This window comes from Lates calcarifer, linkage group LG15 (assembly GCF_001640805.2).
Source record: "Lates calcarifer isolate ASB-BC8 linkage group LG15, TLL_Latcal_v3, whole genome shotgun sequence".
In the NCBI taxonomy this organism is placed as follows: domain Eukaryota; kingdom Metazoa; phylum Chordata; class Actinopteri; family Centropomidae; genus Lates; species Lates calcarifer.
In genome coordinates this window covers 11,717,769-11,741,350 of record NC_066847.1, presented here as the reverse complement: position 1 = coordinate 11,741,350, position 23,582 = coordinate 11,717,769, and the positions used below count along the sequence as shown (strand labels likewise).

The 23,582-nt window shown below is 41.5% G+C and overlaps 2 protein-coding genes across 5 annotated transcripts; one reads left to right on the top strand and one right to left on the bottom strand.

Annotated features, from left to right (window-relative positions):
• Positions 1-548: 548 nt before the first annotated feature.
• Positions 549-16,090, top strand: snx27b (sorting nexin 27b). Of its 4 annotated transcripts, XR_007814654.1 has the most exons (15): positions 550-1,097; positions 5,570-5,801; positions 6,041-6,233; positions 6,427-6,491; positions 6,589-6,693; positions 6,807-6,885; positions 7,660-7,823; positions 7,914-8,003; positions 8,534-8,683; positions 8,762-8,890; positions 9,600-9,659; positions 9,749-9,797; positions 9,926-10,405; positions 12,647-12,738; positions 15,982-16,090. XR_007814654.1 is itself a non-coding variant. In XM_018680480.2 (13 exons), exons 1-13 carry the CDS (start codon positions 766-768, stop codon positions 9,968-9,970), a joined length of 1,707 nt encoding a protein of 568 aa, XP_018535996.1. In that variant the 5' UTR covers positions 549-765; the 3' UTR covers positions 9,971-12,615. The 4 variants fall into 4 exon arrangements, 2 of the variants coding, with proteins under 2 accessions (XP_018535996.1, XP_018535995.1); XR_007814653.1 differs by lacking the exon at positions 15,982-16,090 and having other exon boundaries at positions 12,647-13,324; XM_018680480.2 differs by lacking the exons at positions 12,647-12,738; positions 15,982-16,090 and having other exon boundaries at positions 549-1,097; positions 9,749-9,811; positions 9,926-12,615.
• On the bottom strand, positions 16,000-23,050 carry LOC108885935 (neuronal acetylcholine receptor subunit alpha-7). The gene is made up of 10 exons (XM_051076188.1): positions 22,265-23,050; positions 20,738-20,877; positions 20,064-20,108; positions 19,503-19,612; positions 19,334-19,413; positions 18,877-19,044; positions 18,179-18,373; positions 17,642-17,728; positions 17,446-17,555; positions 16,000-16,887 (listed from the first exon to the last, which is right to left on the bottom strand). The coding sequence occupies exons 1-10, from the start codon at positions 22,314-22,316 to the stop codon at positions 16,000-16,002; spliced, it is 1,875 nt and encodes a 624-aa protein (XP_050932145.1). The 5' UTR covers positions 22,317-23,050.
• Positions 23,051-23,582: the final 532 nt, after the last annotated feature.

Sequence of the window (23,582 nt, the reverse complement as noted above, 5' to 3'; positions counted from 1 at the left end):
GAGGGTACCTAATGCATAGCTAAACAAAAGGTGTATTATCATCAAAGACAGAACACTGGGATAGTTATTTTTTGCGAGGCTATTACATTTATGAGTGTAATTAAATATTCTTTTCATTATCAATAAATCTGCTGATTATTTTCTCCCATAGATCAAATTATCTAGACTCAAAACCTTTAAAATATAAAGAGAATGAAAACAATTTAAAGATTATCAAAATAATTTATTAATTATATGGCGATCAACAAATATTGTTTCAGCTCTGTTTCCAGCCAATCAGAATGGGTTAGCAACCTTTTGACCCAATAACAAGTGGCTGTTCTTAAATTATTTCATTTAACAATTTTTAGATACTTGAATAAGTGAAACAACCCAGCAACCTATTTCACAATTTAAAAAAAAAAAAAAAAAAGGATAAATTGGAGAAAAATTATATTTTTCTGTCTTATCCCTGGGGATATTCCTGATCAACAGATTGGGAACTAGTGGGGCCCAGTCAGATCTGTTTGTTACTCTCAACTGGTCTGAATTCAGTTATGTCGCATACCGAGGGACTCACCTATTCACGCTTGAAAAGGAGTCTGAAATGACCCACATGGAACGCATCCCGGGGCGGTCTCGCGTATTATCGGGCTCTGTCGGCTTATTCCGGCGTATCTCAGTCAGTTAGCTAGCCAAGCTGATTAGCCTGCCACTACCAGCTAATGTTTGCAGGATATTTAATGTTAGCTGAATTGGAGTGGATGATACAAACAGTTTAGAAAAATGGCGGACGTCGAGGGACAAGGAATTTGTTCATCGGTCCCTCCGTTGCCTCACCCTTCCGCTCGTAACGGCTCTGGTGGCGGTAACGTTACACCGGGCACCGGCGGCAGCTGCCAGACGACAACCACCGTTACTTCGGGCCCACGGCTTGTTCGGATAGTGAAGTCTGACTCGGGCTATGGTTTCAATGTTCGGGGACAAGTTAGTGAAGGAGGGCAGCTACGGAGCATCAACGGGGAACTGTACGCCCCACTGCAGCACGTTAGTGCTGTTCTACCGGGAGGTGCAGCCGACAGAGCCGGTATTTCGAAGGGGGACCGGATTCTTGAGGTGTAAGTGGCTACTGTCTTAGCTTAACCAAAAGCATATGAGAAGTAACGCTCAAACGGCTATCTCGTCTCAGAGTGATTGCCACTGAAAATCATTACAAGCAGGACCTGCGAGCATCATTCACTGTCTCTCTGCTGGGAACCAGTGTCGGCCAGCAAAAAGCCTGTGTGTGCATTCACTATCACACTGGTCTTCCTACAGGTCAGAGTAGCCGTTCATCCCAATGAAAGGAGTGTCTGTTTGAGAAACGATCCAGGGATCATTAGGAATTCCCGTCACACTAAAATCTATTCCTCTCATCCACAGCATGCCAAATATTCTCAAGTCATCCCTTGTACACATTCACATCATCCTAACCAGATGCGGTGTGTAGTATTTCTGCACCACACACTGCATTCAGAGTAGCCTGTTTTGCTTACATTAATCAAAAAGGTTAAAATAAGTCAAATCAGTATCATCAGCATCATTGACTTTTGTTAAATGAACCACACGTGGATGTAACTATCAGTGAGTACTGTCCTGTGCGTGTGTGCTGCATCTCGGATGGTTGGTCCTCACTGCCGCCTTAGTATGCATGGAGATGGTTTGCTGATGTTGGGGCTCTGTTGCTATGGAGAGCAACACGCAGCACACGGCCCAGCATCAGTACTGGCGCTTCAGTGTGTCTGTGTGTGTGGAATAAGGTGATGCAGCAAGGAAGGGATGCCTTCAGTTCAATTCTGATTGGCTTCGCTCTCTAAAATTCACTGTCTCATTGGCTGGCTTTTGCACACTGCTTTGTTAATGGATGGTCTGCAGTAACCTGGCAGTGTGTTGACCCCGTTATTTCTGTGTGCTTGTGTGCAAGCATGTGGACAAATGTATGTGCTTTTTTGTTTATTGTATACAAAGGAAAGCCTGCCAGCCCCATTATGTCATCCTTTTGTTAGCTGTTTTGGTCAATATCGTCCATAGATTATGTGGCCTCAGTGTACACTCCAACTAATAGTGCCTCACTGGCCTCATTTGGGACTGTCTCATCTGCTGTGTCTCCTGTGCAGTGGATAAGACAGGCCCAAATATGGCTAGCTCTTTACACATTTAAAGTATCCAGCTGAAGATTTGACTTTGGTGCATGGAGCCTTTCTGTCTTCCCGTCAAGGCGCAGTATGTGCACAATAACTAAGCGTACACTCAGTGGAGTGCATGCCTACTTAGCTGCAGTGGTATACAGCCTCTGCTGTTCTCGATGCAATCAATACTTCTTTGCACATTTACAAACAACTCCTGCTCCTCAGTCTTTGATGCAGAATAATCTATAGTAGTAGACAACTTTTTTCAGCCTGCTGCTTCATGATGAAAGCGTTATGTATGTATGTAATGTTTTATGTTAGACACTCAGAACAATACCCTTTCTCTCTGTAAGTTGTGCAGTGAGTATTATTTTGACAGATTTTCCCCTTTTTATTGAGTTTGTGTATGTGTGCATCTTTGCTTGTGTATGTAAGTAAGTGTGCTTGTTTAGAGTAGACAACATTTAACTCTTCAGGAGTGATATAAACAAATGAATTAATTATTGCCTTGAATTATAAAGGCAGACAAACTGACTGTGGGACACAGAGGAAAATGTCTCTTAAAAGCTATTTATTATACTCAGTAGTGCTGATAGTGCAAGTGCAAAGGCCACTACAGGTACTAAAAATATGGTCATAAAGCTGCTAAAATGAAAGAGCAGCCTAAATGCTTATTCTGTGTTTTGCATTGTAGGAGACATTTGCTGTTTCTCCAACTACACCTGCAAGATGGTTTTATTTGTGCTTTATGTATCCCCCATTGGTCTTTGCACATTTCTATTTACATAATGATCTTCTATAGCATATTCAGGTTTAGCTATATCTTTCCATTGTGTAATCAGATTTTAGAGAGCTTGTGTCCACTGAGCTTTACAACTCTGTCACCCTGCCAGTGTAAGCCATTACATGACGTAATGGCTGACGCAACAGATGAGCTGTCAGTCACTAGTTCTATCTGAAGCATTTCCTGTCCTGAATCGCTAGTCTATATTCCTGTGGCCAGCTGGATTTTATGCTTGGGGCAGCAATCTTCCTAGGTGCATCCAGTGATACACAAGGAATGGTTAGGTCATTTTTTGAGAGATGTATATGGTATAAAGTGCACTTGAAAGGGGAATTGCACTGATCTTTTACATTAAAGTCCACTTACACATCTTAGGAAGTTCTACTGCTATATGTAAAAAAGTTAATGTAGCCTCAGACTACATTACCCATTGCTAGCATAAAATACTTATTATCCTGTGAATTGATGGCAGATGAGTTGCAGTTTTGGTAACATAGGCACTATGTTTTGACAGAGACAAAGAATGCATGGTATATAAAAAGGCGATATCTCTGGTTCTGCAGCATCAATTTTGATACTTGTCCACTGTGAATCTGACAGTGCCATAGAAGTGTAATGTTAAATCTGTGGATACTCTTTTAAAAATTATGCCATCGTGGGAAATGTTCAAAATCAATGAGCAGGACCTTTGCACTGCTAAACCTACTGTCGAGCAGGGGAAGGAGGAAACACAAATGCTACCCCCAATATATAAGATTTTTCCAGCCAGTCTTTTTCACTGTCGACAACAATGTGATCCCTGGTTGGTTTCCTACCTATCACAAGGCAAATAGCATTCATGGTACATTGTCAACCTCAATAGCCTTCATGAGGAAGAGATGGCAAAACATTTGTGGGCCTCTCTTAACTTGAGGTAGCTCTCACAATAAGATACAAAATTAGAGAGATGTTCGTATACAAAAGGCACACATGAATATGATTAGAATACGCAAACCTTTTGCATACCATTATAGATATATTAAGTTATTAAACAGTGATAGCAGTTTGTGGTATTAGGCAGCATGGACATAGAGAATGTGCCTTTGCTGAGTGGTTAAATAGGCAAGAGAACAGAGTTTCATCTGTCTGAGAAATGCAGAGAGAGTATATTTTAACAGGATTTTAGTGTATGTTTAGCTTATTAACCTATTTTTCAAAACTAATTGGGGAAACCATCATATTAGCAGATCAGAGCTTGTCTTTGACTAACGACTCTATGCTGCACAAATAGTGATTAAGATTTCCCCCCAGGTTTTGACTGGGTTGCATTCAGGTTATGCAAATAACATTTGAGGTACTGCTGGCTTCTGTGGTTTTTGAAGAGTGCTCAAATAGACATTCAGCCAGCTTTTGTATTCATGCTAATATTTGCAAGCCATTGTTTAAATTGCAAAAATCCATTACATTAGCACAAAAGTTAAAGCACAGAATAATTTAATTTACTGAATCTCATTCTGGCAAAGTTTAAATAACGCCTTCATTTGCCAACCAATCCATAACACTGGAATTTGTTTTAAAAAGTGCCAGAAACAGCTAGAGGTGATGCAGACAGCTTTTAGAACAGATGCTGTGGCTGTTTTGAGTAAAGTTAACTATAGGTCATGTTGCTACAGCACTGTCATCAACACTGTCACGCCTCTGACACACTGCTGCCAAAGTGCACACACCCAGTGTTGCTCATGTTCAGCCATAAACCAAAGGTCTTATTCCTGAGGGGGGAGATTTGAGCACGGAGTGATTTTGAGGACAAAGCCTGTGTCTCTGCACGCATAAACAGAACTTGTTTCCAAATGTAGCCCATTCGCTATTTGTTTTCACTATGTGCCATTTCTTTGAGAATTTGTGTGCTGTTTATGTCTTTCAGTATTTATTTCAATCCATTGTGTTAAGTGTCATAAAATTTGGTCCTTGGCCTTGCCCCTTGAGATAAGCTCACAATGCAAAATGATGACAGATTGTAGTGTACTGCCTTGTATAAATGATAACTTTGTGAAAACAGTAATTTGTTGTTGCTGACTTATGGTAATTTTTGAAAGTGTACTTTGAAGTAGTGTTGTATTTTTGTATTAGATATCGTCACATTGTAAGACTTTTCTTGTATTTTTGGGGGATGCACTGATTGTGAAATTCTGGTCCAGTATCATATTAATTTGGCAGATAGCTGATAGCTGATAGCTAATAGCGATATCAATGTTATGAGTACAAATGTAATCATTCAAATTTATGAAACAACCTTAGATATAGCCACCTTTCACATGACAGCCAGTGGCAGCTATAGATACTTACAGTACAGTACTGGATCTTCTCTGAATCTGCAGTTCGCAAATAACTAACACAACATACGACGCAAAATTGATGCAACACAACTGATAAATATCAGCCACTGCCATGGGTGAATGTCATCTTGTTAGAGGAAAGGGTGAAGGCAAATATCAGCCAATAATTAGTATAATTTCCTGTATTCACGACAGCCTTAGTATAGCTCGGTCTAATAAAAACTACATTCTCTAATGTGCTGTAGACGCAAACAGTATAAGTAGTACTCCTATTAAAAACGAAATATTATAAGTAAAGTCTATACTTTTTCTCCATTCGACAGTAATGGAGTGAATGTAGAAGGAGCAACCCATAAGCAGGTGGTGGACCTGATCCGGGCTGGGGAAAGGGAACTGGTCCTGGCTGTGCTGCCCGTTCCGCCCCAAGAGGCCGACTGCTTGGATCCCGGGGACGACGGTTCATCTCAGTCCTGCTACGACTACTCCGACAAGCAGGCCGTCCCCATCTCTGTGCCTAGCTACAAACACACTGAGCTCAACCAGGAAAAGTTTGTGGTGGGTGCACTTGCACACAAATCAGATGCTGCAGATAGCAGCACAGGTCTGACTACAGTGTCCATGACTTTAGCATATCTTAAATTACTCTCAATCTAGGCCTACAATCAGACTGACATTCCAACTAAGAATTCTAAATAATCCTTGTTGTGGTAGTAAAATATTTTTGTTGTAATTGCTTTAGGGCTTCCATTTTCATCATTGTCTTGCTCCGCCTCAACCCCCCCCTCTCCTTCCAGGTATATAATGTGTACATGGCAGGCAGGCAGCTGTGCTCCAAACGTTACCGGGAGTTTGTGATCCTACACCAAAACCTTAAGCGGGAGTTTGCCAACTTTACATTCCCCAAGCTGCCTGGGAAATGGCCTTTTTCCCTGTCGGAGCAGCAGCTGGATGCACGACGCAGAGGCCTTGAAGAATACTTGGAGAAAGGTGGTGGAAAAGTTTTCAAGAATATACTGATCAGTATCATAATTTCTGGGGTTTGAAAAGCAAAGTAATAGTGGAAAAAGTGTGGAATGATCTGGAAGAAATATTGTAAATACACAGATTATGTTGCTGTATGAACACTTATTTCACAAACACAGAAAGTCCTCATGGAACATTATGTGTGTTTTATCTGCAGTGTGCTCTGTTCGGGTAATTGGAGAAAGTGACATCATGCAGGAGTTCCTGTCTGAATCAGATGAGGTAAAATAGAAAAACCATATTTGTGCCTGTTTCTGTAGCCCTCAGCCTGTCTGTCTGTGACTCACTCTACAGTTTGTCTCTCCCTGTCATGAGCTAGAACTATAACGGCGTGTCAGATGTGGAGTTGAGAATAGCCATGCCCGATAAAACCACACTCACTGTCAGAGTTCGCAAAAACTGTACTACAGACCAGGTCTACCAGGTAAACACGCACACAGGCCTATATAACTATTACACTATATACTTTCCTCTGCCTGTTTCTCTTTTTCACTCTTTCATTCTGTCTCTGTCTATATCCCTATCTTTCTCTTTCAGGCTGTTGTTATGAAACTAGGGATGGACAGTGTAACAGCCAGCTACTTTGCTCTGTTTGAGGTCATCAACCACACTTTTGGTGAGTAAGAACTTACAACTGAAGCATATGGATATGCATCTTTCCACACTGCAAAAATGTTCCATCTTTGCAAATTTTGAACCAGTTTTAGCTAATGTCAGCTAATGAGCGAGCAGCACCGAGGAAGAGGATTTGCATTTTTTTTTCATGAGCAGTCTGATTCTTCCATAGCCATCCTACCCAAGTCGCTTTGCGGATGAATCTTATAATGTATAGGTCACCTCAACTGGTTCTCTGCTGTCAAGTCCTGTGTGATAGGTACGTCTTAAAAAAACAAAATTCAGTACTACTGAATTTATTCTCCATGAACTGTGTGTTCTGTCTGTTACTGCAAAGACAGAAGCAGCAGCACAGTGGCAGTAAAAAGAAGAGTTTTGCATGCAGGTCGCAAGAGGCCAAAGTTATTCAGCTCAGAAATTAAACATCCGTTATTACCCCTCAGTGATGTGGAGAGAGTCATCCATGTTTTTATCAGTTCCCCATTACCATAAATATTTACATTCCTTCCACTCCAAAGCCTCTGTCATTTTCAAGTTGGTTAAAAGGCAGCACCTCAAATTCTTCTTGGAGTGACAACAAGATGATGAATCACTTCCCTTCCTTTAGCCTTTTCACCTGAGCATTTGGTTTCAGGGTTGACTTGAAGATATGTTTCCCATTTGAAATAAAATAAGAGATTAGTATAAATATAAACTGTTAATTTGGCACACTTTCCAAAAGGAACGGTATCTCATTCTCTCCCTCCCTCTGTTTTTCTCACCATTTCTTCGTTAGTGCGTAAGCTTGCCCCCAACGAGTTCCCCCACAAACTGTATGTACAGAACTATACCTCAGCCATCCCAGGAACCTGCCTCACCCTGCGCAAGTGGCTCTTCACCACCGAAGAAGAGATTCTGCTCAATGACAACCAGCTTGCCGTCAATTATTTCTTTCATCAGGTATGCGAATATGCCTGTTCTTCTTTGTAGTGTTTTTGTTTATGTGGGGTTTTTTTTAACCATAACCCTTATTTGACCCTGTCTTTGTAGGCTGTGGATGATGTAAAGAAAGGCTTCATCAAAGCAGAGCAGAAGTCTTACCAACTGCAAAAGCTGGCAGAGCAGAAGAAAATGTCCATGGTGAGTCTCTCACATGGCCACAAACCACACAGCACACCATGTTCTCGAGTAACTCTCACACACACAGATAGAGTTACTTATTATAGTTCACTGTGTCTTATGTCATCTCTCCTCACCTACCTGTTCAGTCTTTCACCGTGTGTAATATAACAAAGTGGAAAAGGTACAGAGTCTTCTGGGGGTGGAGGTGAACAGTGAAAGTGTAGGTTTGACTGGAGTGTCACACACAAGATTCCTTGCTAGGAAGAAGTGCATTGAGAAAGCCAGTGAACTCTCTTCTGTCTGAAAACATAAATAAATTACCCTCACCGTGGAGAGATTAAACATTCTCCAGTAGGTAAATACTGGAGAATGTTACACACCATATTTCCAGAGCAGTTAGGCTGCAGAGAATTACTGTAGTGTCTGACTGCACTGAAAAGATTACTAACAATTAAACATCAGAAAGTACATCCTGTATCTGAACTTGAGTCTGCCACAGAAGTACATCCTTTAACATCCCTTGTGTCCTCTCGCTCTTTCTGTCTCAGTACCTGAGTTTGTTGAGGGGTTGTGAGGGCTACAACGAGATCATATTCCCCCACTGTTCCTGCGACTCGCGACGTAAAGGCCACGTCATCACAGCCATCAGCATTCACCACTTCAAGCTGCACGCCTGCACAGAGGAAGGGACACTCGAGGCAAGAGCGACTGTCTGTAAAAACATAGTTTGTATGTATAATGTGGGGGAGTGTAATAAAGCCTTATTGTTGTTGCAGAACCAAGTGATTGCATTTGACTGGGGGGAGATGCAGAGGTGGGACACTGATGAAGAGGGCATGGCATTCTGCTTTGAATATGCACGGGGAGAGAAGAAACCTCGCTGGGTCAAAATATTTACACCTTATGTGAGTATCACACAAACAGTATTATAATGATATAGTACTCAAAGTATTCTATCTAGACTTAGATAAGCAAGTTTCTGACCATCCCACTGTCACAACACTGCCTGCAATGTTCAGAGCAGGTTTTTTTTATTCTTTTTTCCTGTTGCATCCCACCAGAACCTATTTTTTCTCGTAACTGTCTTAAGTAAAGTAAAAATGACCAAGATGCGTAGAGTTACTGTTAGGATTTAAAAGGGTACCTTGACGTTTTGGGATTATGTTATGCTTGCTTTAATATGTTTTTTTTCTGCAGAGAACCACCAGGAAGTTAATGGTGCCAGCCAAGAAATATTTCAGAACATAACCTCTTGTAAAATGGCTAATTATTGTTTTTATGCTTTGTTTTTTATACTGACGAGATCGAATGTGTTAATTAGTGAGCTTTAGAGGGGCTGGTAGGTGTATTTTGTTACCATTTGACTGAGGCAGGCAAGCTGTTTCCCCTTGTTTTCAGTCTTTGTGCTAAGCTATGCTATCTAGCCGCTGGCTATGACCATGCATTTATAATACAGACATAAGAGCAGTATCAATCTTACCTCTGCCAGAAAGTGAATAGCAAATTTCTCAAAATGTTGAACTATTCCTTTAAAGTTAAATATGTAAAACTGATCTTTTTTGACTCTTTAATTCTAAATCTATGTCTCTCTCTTTGTGTTGTGCCAATGTTCAGTTTAACTACATGCATGAGTGTTTTGAGAGAGTCTTCTGTGAGCTGAAGTGGAGGAAGGAGGTAAGGACCATCTACTTGCTCACTTACTCTATTAAAAGCCATTTACCTGTGTCCTTTACACATTACTTACTGTGTGTCTGTGTGCACAGGTGGAAGAGGAGGCTACAGACAAGGACAATAAGAACTGCAGTAAAGATGGTATGTGTGGCAAGGTAAGGCTTTGCCTGCCTCTGTCCAGTCTATGACCCAGCAATAGCTCTGTTTTCAGTGTCTGAGTTTCTGTGTTTTGGTTTCCGTTGTCCTGATTGCTTCCGTTTCTGTTGCAGAATATTTTCCAGCTGCTGAGGCACAGAAGGGATGGAGGCACCTAGGAAGGGAGATTGTTACCTCTTAACTACACACCATCGTCATCAACTCAGCTCAGTTTTGGTCCTCATCCAGCCCCACACCCAGCAGCACTCAGCTATTAACTACACTGTCGTTATTTACACGTCAACTACAACCTGAGAAACTACCCCCAATACATACAAACCAACAAATGTCTGCAAAGGAACAAATCAAATACACAGAAGCATTAAAAACTACTCACACATGAACCAGGGACTCTTAAATCCAGCAAATCATAATCATGCACTAAGCAGAGCTCTGTCAAAAACAAATGAGGCATCTACAGACTTGAAGTCAGAGATCCATGCAAGCATTTTTTTTTTTCTCTCTCACTGGCAGGGACTTGAAGTGGAATGTGACATGCAAATAAGGAGGTTCTTCGAGCCTCCTCTGAAGTAGTCCCTACATGGACAAGAACCGTAAGCAAATAAGGAATTTATGGTGGACTAACAAGGGAAAGCGAAAGCTGTTAGTGGTCGGACAGGGGAACACAGATAACACGGATCAGCAATACTGAGGGCGGACTACAGGGAGACACTTAGCTTCTCAATTTATGGATCGAGAGTGTCCTCCTTAACTATTTGTGCAGGGGATGCCCTAGAAATACAGAGGTGTGGCTCTCAGAATGTAAATCACACCTGCATCATGTCACATACATAAGTTTTCATCTGTTTGGCGCTAAATCTGTATTTATAAAAGAAAATTATTAACATTGTAATGTGGCAAAGGAGAGAAGGGTGAGAGAAAGCAGACATTTTGTAGGACTGTTATTTGGGTGCACACAGCACGTGAACAGAAACACGTTAAACGTTAGACTAATGTTGCACTTTATCCAACAGTATTAACAACCCCTAGATGTGGGAAATGTAACCTTAAAAGCAGACAGTGGGCATAATACTGGAATAAGCCTGGTCTTTTTTGTTTATATTCATTTTTTACTGACTACAGTATGATTAATGCATTGCATCATCAATTGGTGTGTGCAATGTGCAGAGCCATGCATTAAGTTTTTATGTGTGTATAATGTTATGTTAAGTCTCCATGCGAATGTTGTGAGACCAATGTAGGGCAGCAGCGATGTGGAGCACTGACCTGGCAGTTGGCAGCATAGTCCCGTGTTTTTACTGTGTATTACCCAGACAAGACAGCAGGGGTCCTCCTCTCCCTACCTGCTCTCTGGCTGCCTGATGGTGATTACTTTGTTTCTGAGAGCTCCCACAGGATTTATAATAGGCATGTAATTCAAACGGCCTTTCCAGGCAGTGCTGTTTATCTCTGCAGCTGGTACGATCTTCTGCTGTTAAACCGCTCATGCACTCCAGATGCAGGTTAAGTGGGATGAGGATTTCTAAGCAAAAAACAGCAGCTTGCACTCTCCATCAACATGATAAATATGAAGATCACTGCGCACATTCACTAAAGGCTTTGTAGCAACTGATCACCCGACTGCAGTCTAAGGAAACAAACTGTCCCTCTTAAATAAGCCCAGTTAGTGTTGTAAATCTTAGAATAATGTAATAATGATAATAGTAATGTAATAAGGTATAACATAATATCTGATGATGCAATACTGACTCCAGTCATTAATTACATCATTAACCTCTGTGTGCTATAGTTCCTACTTAATCCTGCAGATATTACATGTTCATTTGATACTCGCTTTTAAGAGATGAGCCCTCTTATTAAGGCTGGGTGATATGGTTGGATATTTCCCAAAAATCAATAAACTTTATATCACAACGTTAATTTATGCAAAATCACATGTAAAATAATTAAATTGATGGTCAAAGCAAAGACCTTTGTTCAACTGTTAAACATTACATAAGACCAAACTTAATATGTGCAAAACAAAAACAGATTTTCTAACCAGTTTTTGAGTCTTTAAGTTGGACAACAGGGTTTTGTAAAATGATAATACAATAAGATTGTGTGATCATGATATGAAGCCACTGAATGTCAATAAATGATAATATTCAATTATCACCCGGCCCTAACGCCTATTCATCTCGTAATGAGAATATTAACAGTATTTTTGTTACCTTCAAGTAAGGAGTCATAGACTGACATCAGTGGATCTTGCTAATGGTGCTTGTTATGATGATGGTGCTGTTCTAAAAAGCCATGTTGGGTGATTAATGAGCTTCAACAGACCTTGGTGGGTGTGTAAAACTGGTTTAATTGAATGTGTTGAGGCTTGAATTGAGCGACTCAATGTCCGATCCTAAAGGCTGAGCGCATTTCCCAGGATTCTTGTCTGTCTACTGAACCATGTCTGAAGCAGTCGATTGTCTGACATTGTCTGATCTGCCTACCTTCAAGTGTGTGCTCTCTTCGGCTCACCCCTCTCTCTTTTCTCTCTCTCTCATCCTGACTAAAGTCAAGAAGTCACTCACATTATTTATACCAGTAAGATACAAAGTTAAATTCAGCATCTCTGTTGTTAAGTTGTTTTCACTTGATATGGTTTGGCCTTCAAAGAGTCAGGCAAAGAAGAGAGGACAGAGATTGACAACCTGCAGGTTCTTTTGACATGTTGAAATGTAAAATTTGAGACAAAGTGTTTGGTTACGTCGCTTACTGTAATAAATTGTAACATATTCTTTTAAATAAACCAATTTATTGATGCAAAGTTTTTTTTTTTTTTGGTGTTTTGGTTTCAGAGTTAAGTTAACTTTGTGTGCTGGAACCTGAGACAACCTGGTGTGGGAGCTGACTGCCAAAATCATGACGTTACATACAAGCCTTCCTGCCGGTGAGAAGAGTGAGATTTACCTTTTAAAGATGATTTTACACTCTCCACTCTCCCTTCGTGTACCTGCGTCTGTTTACTTTCTTCCTCTCTCCTCCAACTCCCGACATTTTTTAATGAGATCTGTGAGACAATTACCCAACAGGCAGCGAAATGGCCGGTTTATATCGACCTGCATCGAGTGCCTGCGCCCACTAATGAATAGGTATTGACTGTTGGTGGTGTGGGATATGATCTTGGAACATCTGAATTTTGAAAAGCTAAGACCTCTCCTTAGAGACATCTTGCAAAATGATCAGACTTCAGTGTTGATCAGTTTCATGTTAAACCAAAACTGAGGTCCTGAGATCATAATTTAACATTAGAGATGTAAAATATTAAGACAGCAACTTTACTGGTTCTGTACTTTGTTCACCCTGTACTTATGGATTTTCTACATCTTCCTCCTACACTGCAAAAATATGCAGTCCAGAGGACTGTGAATGTCTGTGGAAAACCTATGATGGGTTGGCAACCTGTCTGAGAACATTCCCATTCCTTCTCACTATTTAAGTGTGAAAAGCTGACAGACCAGAAGTGAGTGTGTAAACCAAATAAATGCATTATTGTGTTGTTACAGCCCTTTTTCTCATTTCAGTAGTTCTTTGACATTTTTAATTGACTAAACTCTATTAATATACAGCACATTATTTCAGGTATTTCTCACTTCTTCTATATTCTCACCCTCTCTTGTTTTTTTCCACATGAGCAAACACAGTACAGAACTGACAGCACTGCACAAGCAGCAGTAGAAGTGAATGGTAGAATGTGTGTGTGTGAGAGAGAGAGAGAGCTTCAGGAGTGTGTGTGGTCACTGCAATAGGTCTGCAGCAGGGTCTTTACTTTACCACTTGATGTGTGAGTGGGTTTGTGTTCACTCCGCTCCTCGTGTCTGTGGATGTGTATGTGTGTGTGTATGTGTGTGTGTGAATCTGTGCGACAACTGCAGCCGCACATTGCGGTGGCCCCTTGATACCGAAGACACGTTTTTCTGCATCCCACTCTCCTGCTCTGCTTTGTATGAGTCGGTTTGCTTCTCCTCTGAACAAACAGCTCTGCATGAGCTGTCGACACAGAGCAGGTGGACGACTGAGTTTCTGGAGGAGGAGGAGAGTTCCTCTATCTAGATTTATTACCTGTACTGTACTGCATCTCTCAGCAGCCCTGCCAGTAATACACACTAAAGGAGCTCAGTGTGGCATTGAAATGAGCTGTGAATTGCTCCAATAGTGAGCGACGCTGCCGGTACACACTGTATTTATGAAGGAAAAATTTAGAGCCAAATTAATAGCCTCAGGGCTGAAGGTTTGGGTACAGCTGTGCCAAGACACCAATTAGCCAAATTCAATCATCATAAAGTGTTTGCATTATTTCATAGTCAATCATTTTTACATGGGGGTATTTGCCAAGATCTGTCACATAAATTCTGATAAAGACAACCTCTGCCAATTCAGAATACATGTCCAGTCACCCCTAAATGCTGGTCTAAGTACAGTTTAGCAGCAGCAGCATCCCAGAGGAGGAGGATCGGGTGGGGTGGGGGTTAGGGGCGGGGGGTTCGATCCTCCTCCTCGTCCCCCTTCTCTCTCTCCCCTCTCTCATTAATGAGCAATCAGTTAAGAACTTTATTGGTCCCTATTGGCTGTCTCAGCACATTTTCCTCCCTCCTCTGTTTCTCTCATCCATGCAGCCCCCTTGTTCTCTCTTGTACTCGCTTTCATTCTGCATCCCCTCAATCTCCCAGCCTCTGCAAAGTCCCCCCTTCCGTCTCCCTTTCTTCCTTTTGCCCTCTTTATCACCGTGCTTCATTACCTCCATCTTCCCTTTCCTCACTCTCTGGTTTGTTTTTTTCCTCCCCCTCCCTCCCTCTGTTTTCTGCGTCCCTTTTTTGAAACTTCGATCGAGGGGGAGGCGAGCCAGAGAATGGAAAACTGTATGCACGTCTGGAGAGTACAAAAGACAAGACAGTTTATTTCAACAATGTTTACAGCTTTGTCTGTAACAACTTATTGGCATTCACGTGTCCAAGACTTCTGCTAAATGTGTGTCATGATTCACATTCAAAGCTGTGGTCTTACAGATCATATTTTTCTGCACACACGTGAGTTTGAGTGTTTGTATGGATGACTGAAGATGTGTGTTCATAAGATAAAAAAGCCTCTGTGAAAAAGGATTCTTGGAAAGCTGACATGACCTATGATTTTTCTTTTCTTCTTGCACACGCTGCAGTCTGAACCTTATTGATGCCTGCACAGGAAGACAATAATCTGCTGTATGAATAAAAACTGAAGCGCTGAAATATTTTTTTTAGCTGTAGCTTACTATGTATCTGTTATATAAATGATTTTCAGACTTCATGAAAGTGATTTTTTTTTTCTGTTTTCAATTTCTCGAGCCGAGTACTCATGTGGAAAAAATACTGATCACAATGATGTTGGACATCTTATTAAATGAAAACCTTATCTGAAAAACAGATTAAATGAACACCAAATTGAAAATCCTACATCCTAGAGAAAAAAATCTCACTGGTGACAAAATGTGTGTACTGCTGTACTATTTATATGTGAGAAAGTGTGTGTCACAAGACAGCACAGAGAAATTGGTCTGTGCTGTCATCAGAAAGCCATCAGAAAGTGTCTCTATTGCCAATCAATGCAAGATTAGCAAACAGTGAACTTAGTCAGTTTTAATGAAACTGTGAAAGTGTAAACTGTTGGAGGAATCTTGTTCAAAGCTCTACTGTTTTACATGCAGCACATCAGTGGAAAGCTTTTCTGCTGAGTAACGTCATGTTGCATCTCGGCAGCACAAATACTTTACAAATCTAGTAAAGTCATGCCTTCCAGTTTTCACATCGATCCTGGGATGACTTTACCTTATTCACACAACCCCTCATTTATTATTTAGTTGAGGATTTAGCTGATGATTTCATCAGTTAGTCCCCAAACCACCTTCCAAATATCCATGAAACATATGTAGAAACCTTTGCAAAAAAATGTGTGAGCATGATCTGGTATACTATATCAGAAAGGAGAAAATAAACTGTAATGTCTTTAAATCATAGTCCACTCCACATGTACCACAGTCCAGTCTGACTTTCTGAATAGGAAATATTTGCTGTTATATGTCCCAGTGTCATTAACAGCAATTGTGCTTCCAACAAATCCATATCTGTATTCTCCTTTAACATCCCCTTCTCTCTCTCAGATCTCTGTTTTTGGCCTCTCAGAGGAAGTCTTTTGACAGTGCTTCCCCAAAGTTGGGTGCAGCCATGAGAATAGCGATGGTGCAGATGATGTTAAAAACGCTGAATCCCACCAGGCACAGGCGATCGATGACGGCCGCAGCAAACTGCCACTGCTCCGCCAGACTCAGCTGCCGGTCCTGCTCACGAACGCGCTCGACCAAGAACTGCACCTCTGCCAGTAGAGCCTGCAGCTGGTTGTCCACCGCCACAGATCGAATCATGCCGTGGGTGTGCATAACAGCCGATCTCCCTGCTCCAGCCCCAACCTCTAAACCGCAGGCTCCAGAGGATGTGGTTGATGGATCAGGGTCTGGGGACACTGGAGGTTCCTGATGAGGATTCCCAAACTTAGGGTAGTGATGAATTGGTGTATCTCCAGCTGGTCCCCCTCCTCCTCCTCCTCCTCCCACTGCTGCTCCCTCTCCCTCTCCTCCACCTAGTCCACTGTTAACCCTCCCATGACTGGTAGTTCTGCTCCTCTGAACCGGCTCAAGTTCTGCAGTAGTCGGGAAGGTCTGGAAGCCCATGTAAGGCAGATGACCGTTAGGCTGCGGATGTGGATTGGGGCTGGGGTCTCTGTGGCTGGGGTTAGCAAGGATAACAGCCTGGGAGTTGAGCCTGTGAGGCAGCGGGTGTGACAGAGGGTGGTTGAGCTGGGCGAGGCTGGCCTGCAGGGAGTTGAGGCTCTGCGGGAGGACGGGGGGCACCGGGGTCGGGATGGTGGTGGTGGTAGTGGTGGTGGTAGGGGAGGACAGGGTCTTGCTCTGAGTGTCTGCCTGGCTGTTGGAAAGAGTGGGCTCCGCTCCCTCACCTGGACGCTTCATCCGCAGGAACCAAGGAACCCACTGCAGCAGAACCAAGTTCACCTGACAGACAAGGACACATGTGACGCAGATGCACCTGTAAGCTTAAAATCTTATGGTGACATTTTATCCCATTTAATCACCATGTTATTAAGCTTGTTCTGTCTTGTTTTAATCAGCTTAAGAACATTACAAAGTCACTAAAACTCTCATACCAGAGCAGGACCATGTTACATCTGTTTTCGCTTCTCTGCAGTGGCTGCCTGTTTATTTTAGAATTGATTTTAGAATGTAGTCTTTCATTTGCATGACCAGAGACACCTGGCTATATTACTAAGCTGTTAATTCCTTATGAACCACCATACAATCTGAGATCCAGTGCTCAAGTCCGGGGGTGGTCAAGCCCTGAGATGCTGGAATGATCTGCCTGAGGATAGCTGAGCCCATAAATCACTTCTTAAATCAGACTTTTATCACATAATTTGCCCTGATTTTGGTTCATTTGTAGTTTCTCTTATTTTTTTTCTGTTTTATTAATTTTATTTATTCATTTTTGGATTTCTTTGTACTGCTGTGGTTTGTCTGTTTTGGATTTATGTTGTAAAATACTTTGTAACTCACCCAACGCGGCATGTGTCCACTGTTGGGGTTGTGGTGATGGAACTGGAGGACGATGACTGTAGCTACTACCGACATCCCTACAATCACCATGGTGCTGGCAAAGTACTGACCTGCAACAGAACACATTTCACTCGTAAGGGTGTCGACAGTCTGTATGCTATGAACACTTGTGTGTAGGGAGGGAAATGAAACTGACCTATCAGTGGTACAGAATCTGAAGTAGCGGGCATAATCTCTGCAACCATCAGCATGAAGACAGTCAGAGAAAGCAGAACCGTGATGCCTGGAGGCAGACCAAGATGCCAGGGAGCCGTGGGTTGCAAAGAAAAAAGAAGAGAGAATCCTTAAGAGACAAAAGTACATGAGTACTCTAAGTGAAACAGTATATTTGGTATGCTGCACTTGACTTCTTCACCACAATCATCTGTCTTTCTGACACTCCCAGGAAAACTCATTTGATTTTATTCTCTCATGTTCCCCTGTTGCCTTTTCTATCTTTGTTCTTTGTCTGTCTCTGCTTCAACCTCTGCTGACACCGTACAAATGTATAGCTGAATGGCAAGAGAAAAACTGGGAGTGACATAAGCCCATGCTTTCACAAGGCAAATATAAAGAATTTGCAGCTACAAATATATTTTATCTTATAGCAGATACATCTCCTGTTTCCCATTTTCTTGTTGTGATACCATCCCTCATCTTAGTTTTTCTCCTCACTCCTCTCATAATTCCTCACCGAGGCTAATCTTCTCCCCAGAGTTGGCGGGCAGTAGGAAGACCAGCAGGGTCATGGAGGAGAGGAGCACACATGGGATGAGGAGGTTGAGAGCGTAAAACAGGGTCCTCCTCCTTAATGTCACCACAAAGGTAACGTCAGGGTAAGGCTCTGCACAGCAGTCATAGAAAACCTCATGACGACCCCCAGGGACCTCTTAGAGGACAGGGATAGACACAGATTCAGCAACACATAAGGAATGCCAGGAACTCAGTATCATTGATGAAGTGTATTTTGTTGCAGCTGTTGAGTATTTTTGATTGAGTAAAAAAAAGGGGGATGTAAAGTAAAGTGAGCTGTGAAGTGAGAGGCATATCAAGAAAAGTCTGACAAAGGAACAGCATCAAAAAAAGATGTTATTGAACAGAGCTGAACAAGAGTGTAGAAAGAAAAATCTGACTTATTAAAATCAAGGACTGTTTCTTCAGGAATTACATAGTTGTAATATACTGCAAACACTTCAAAGCTCACAGAAAATATCAAAGCTAAAAGTGTATTGTCTCTGTATTTTCATTCTGTGAAAATCTAATTGCACATGTAAATATAAAACAAATTCATCTTTAGGTCTTTATCGTTTCAGTACTATATATGGCAGTAATGTAAGCACAGTTACTAAGCAACACAGTGTGTCATGCAGGGGCCTTGACAGCGTATCTTACCCAGTAGGTCCCACTCTCCATTGCGCATGTATCCCGATACATCTGCCTCTTTCATCTGGATGTCCAGCAGCCAGCCATCAAACGTCCAGGAGCCAAACTTCAGCTCACAGCGCTGGATGTCAAAAGGAAACCATCTCACGTCCACGTTACATGTGCTGACAAATATTCCTTGACAAGCAGGGAGAAAAACAGGAGAGAATACTTCACAGTGAAAGTGAAAGTAAATATTTAAGTCAAGTATAATCATTCCAAGTTTTATTTTTGCAGGGGGGGGGGTGATTATAAATGATGTTTGTGCAGCCAGCTGGAATTAAGCAAAGAAGAAAATATTTTATTGCAGTAAACATTCTTAGAATTAATTTTCAACAGCAATAAGTAATGCATGTATGCATGTGTGCAGAGTGAGTGAGGACGTAGGATGGTTTTGAGGACAAGGTGGTGATCAATAAAAACTCACCTGGAGGCAGATACTCACAGAAGCCACTGGAGTTAACAAGCACATTGGTCTTAAAGGTGGCATCAAACTTATCATGAGCGCTGAAGGATAGTAACACAGTGATAAGACTGGTTAGAGCTGAGCAGAGGCCCCGTGTGTGTATGTTTGTGTGCGATTGTATGTCACATACCTGTTGTAAAGCAATATATCAGGTGTCCAGACCTGATCGGGAGTGAAACGGAGGTTCTTAACTCCAGGATACTCCGATTGGTTCCACTGGAGGTAGTGGTCGTACCACTGCTGGGAGACACAAGCACAACACTGGTTTTACATATGAACAAAAAACACTCACACACAAACTGTCTGATTTTACAATATTGTAATTTTACTATTACCATTGTGTACACACAGCTTGTATTGCATATCTGTCTGAACTGGAAGAGGGATGCCTCCTCTGTTGCTATTCCTGAGATTAAAAGGATTTTTTGTCCTCATCTAAACCAAGGGTATAAGGATAAAGGGACTGAATGACTTAATTTGAGATAATTAGTTTAGTTATGTGGTCCTGAGAACAAATTACAGTCTTTAAATATTGCCCTGCTGAGGTGTCCATTATCATGACACTGAAACCCAGCCAGCATCTGGAATGATACTGTGCATCTGTTCCTGCAAGGGATGGGCTGGGGGCATGCAAAAAGATTTTCACTACACGGATCAATATCATATTATTAATGTTTTTCATTATACTCACCATCTGCAGCCAGGCGTTCGTGGTGAGGATCTGATTCTTTTCATCCTTTTGCAACACAAAGCAAATGAGAGAACAGGTGATTTAATTATTTAAGGACAGGCTCACACTTTTTAACTATGTCTTATAGCAAAATACTCAGGCCTATATGTATATTTTGGGAGTTTTTAATCGATACAGTTGTTTCTCCTGACAATTCTGGAGATTGGGAGAAAATCACCAGTCTTGTTCTGTGTAAAAATACATTCCTAAATTCAGCTTAAGCCAATATCAGTAACTTCAGTGATCTCAAAATCAAGTTGCAGGCTTTTTTAGTATAAAATTCCCTGTTTGTGTTACCAACCCTACACTGCAGGTCAGCAAGGAGACACTGCGCCATGGAAACACATGCTAAAATTATTTCAGCCTTGAGAGAGCATTTGATTTGACTAATGCACACTGATGAAGATTCATTTTTGCTTCAGATGAACTTTGATGCATTTTTACATTGGAACTCCATAAGGAGGGGATCTTTTCACAGTCAGTATGGAGAGTAGGAACAATAACTCTTTTAAATGTACATGTGGCCATGTGAGTATTGTGTTAAAATTGACATGTGAAACTTTCCTTTAATGTTCTTTGGGTGTGTATCAATTGCTTGTATGTATTGTTTGACTGTAATTATGTGCCATGCGTACCACATCCATGACCTGCATAAGCGTAAAGGAGAACTGAACAGTGAGAGTCTGGGAGTCGTTGGCCACGGGCCTTTCCATGGGGTTGTAGTCCCTCAGCAGCTCCCTGAGCAGAAAGCGCTGGTGAGGACCCTGCACTGATACTGAACAGGCAGATGGTGAAGGAGGTTAATGGAGGGGAAGACAGAGGGTGGAAAAATGGGAGAGTGACAAAAGAAGAGCAGGAGAGAAAGTGACAGTTAGTGTCAGGAAAGACCAGGAGAGAGAAGGGAGAGCGATGGCTGAAAAACAGTGTGATTACATTGACAAGAGTTTGGGAGAAAGTGGCATAGAAACTGAAAGGGAAGGAAAAACACACTACAAATGGATGAGCTGACAAGTTCCAGTGGAAGTAAACAGAAAGTGGGTTTTTGAAGGTATAATTGGATGGAATACTTTAAAGATGGAGTTGCCCTTGAAGGTGATGACACACGACATGAAATGAGGACACGGCATGAAAATGTGCAAGACAAAGAGATGAGAGGGGAAGCAGGGAGAAAATAGAGAGGAGAGCAGAGAGAAAAAAATCCCGCTCCTCCTAATCAATTACGCCTCTGATTGATCACCAGCAGACAGTCAGAGTCTTTCCACCGTTGTAAAAATGTCACTTTCATTCCATGCAGGAAATAGTAAGGCCATTAAACACTGAAACACCCCAGACAGACAGACACAGCACTCACGACGATGAACGTGGGGGAAACTTTCTCTCTTCGCCCTATAACTCCACAGAGGGCTTCGATTCGCTGTTGATTCATTCTCCACAGGGCAATCACTTTGATGTGGAGGGGAGCTATAATAATAGCGGATGTAAGGAGCACACAAACAAAGCTCAAAAACTGCTATGCACTTAAGATAACTCCACAATGTCTGCTCTATAGCCAAACAGTGCATTACAACTTTTCAAACCACATATATCACAGAGTGCCACAGTGAATGGTGCAAGATTAAAGAACTCACTGTGTGGTGTCAAATCTATATTCACTAACTAGACCATAATTAATATCAATATAACTCCACAGATGGTATGCCTATAATTCAAATGAATAGTCCCCAGTGTCCATAATGTCCAGCCACCATAAATCAACCAACAGCAGCCTCATAATCGCCCCTTCTCTTTCTTTCAGCATGTCTGTCTATCTATCTATCTATCTATCTATCTATCTATCTATCTATCTATCTATCTATCTATCTATTGTCTTATCTTTAACCTAACAAAAATGCACAGCTCAGCTCTGTAATCTGCAGTAAAGATGATTACATTTCATACTGTTGCTTGCTCATCATAAAAAACAAATCTATTTTTTCAGTCTGGCTGCACACTAACAGACACTCTCCCGGTGTCTAAGTGAGCTGCTGCGTGCACAGTTATAAGGAACAGACTGCTCAGTGGCACAAACAATAAAGAGCACATACAGTATATACAGCACATGTAGGAAACACACACTTGTTCGAGCACAGTCTTGACTTAAAGCTCCAATGAAAGTCACTTACCCCGGAGCAGAGTCGCGAGTATCATCAGCCAGAGAGCCACAGCCTGCCACATACTGCATTCATCTGAGTTAACAGCGAAAGAGTGGAAGAGGGAAAAATAGAGAGAGAGAGAGAGAGAGAGAGAAGATGAGGGAGGATGAGAGGAGGAGAGAGGTTGAGACAAAAGAAGAGGGGTTGTGGGAAATAAGTAGAGAGAGTCTGATGCCAGCAGTGGCGGAGCAGCAGGGAGAGGGAGAGGAAGGGAAAGCAGGAGAGACAGAGTGGGTGATAAACGCACTGAAACGAATACTCCTCTCAAGAGGAAGATGCTGTGTGTTGGAGTCAATCAGCCTCTGAGAGAGCCAGGCATACCCGACCTACAGCTCAAACTCACCCTTCATGCCTCTCTGCTCATCAGTTCCTCCTCCACTTTCTGATGTGCATTTATTGGTCATCACATGTCAGTCATTCTCTGTCATTTTGCCATGGGTGTATTTGGTGTTTTTTTATGGGTTCATGAATCTCAAGAGGGGCTTTACATTTTTTGAGAACTCTAACAAATAGCAACAGCCATCTAGGTACTGGGATCATAACAGTAGCTGTCGTTCAGTTGTCTTTAACTTAAAGCTTGGAAAGGAGATAGAAGGAAATATATAAATATTTTCTAGTCAACATACTAGTGACCCAGAAGGAAACATTTTAAATCAGTTTAAACGTATTGAAATGTTAAACATTGTAGTCTGTCCTTTTTCCCTATCAAGCTGTGTTTGAAAGCTGCTTTGCGTCTTAACTAGTTGAATCTGACATCGGCACATTCACAGAGTAATGCTGACACCCACAGGATATGTTGGTAAAGTGCAAAATGTCACTTTGTCAGAAAATCTGTGGTCTCCTCATATGCACTATACACCTTATTTGTGAGTCTCTGACAATGCCATGGCCTGTTTGCTCTGAGGAAGATGGCAGGAGAAAGCACCTTGTCACACAATTAAAAATTCAAATTAAGAGTCTATGTCGCATTCTGTTTTTGTAATTTTTTACATTTTACCCAATTACTGACATGATGTTTTTAAAAAATATAATTTAAAATATATTCAACATTTAGAAGTAGTAATATAATAACCATAAGAAAGAGAGCTAGATGACAAGTTCAATCCAGTTCAGATAGTAATACCTACCATTTTATTCCATTTATTCCATAAATGAGAATGACAAAAAATTATGAGTGGAAAAAATGGCTCAAAAGACAGTTGATGATTCACAGAATTCCTCACATGAATGATGGGGGGAATGCTTGTTGATTATCAACAGACAACAGTCAGAAACGTAGAAAGATATT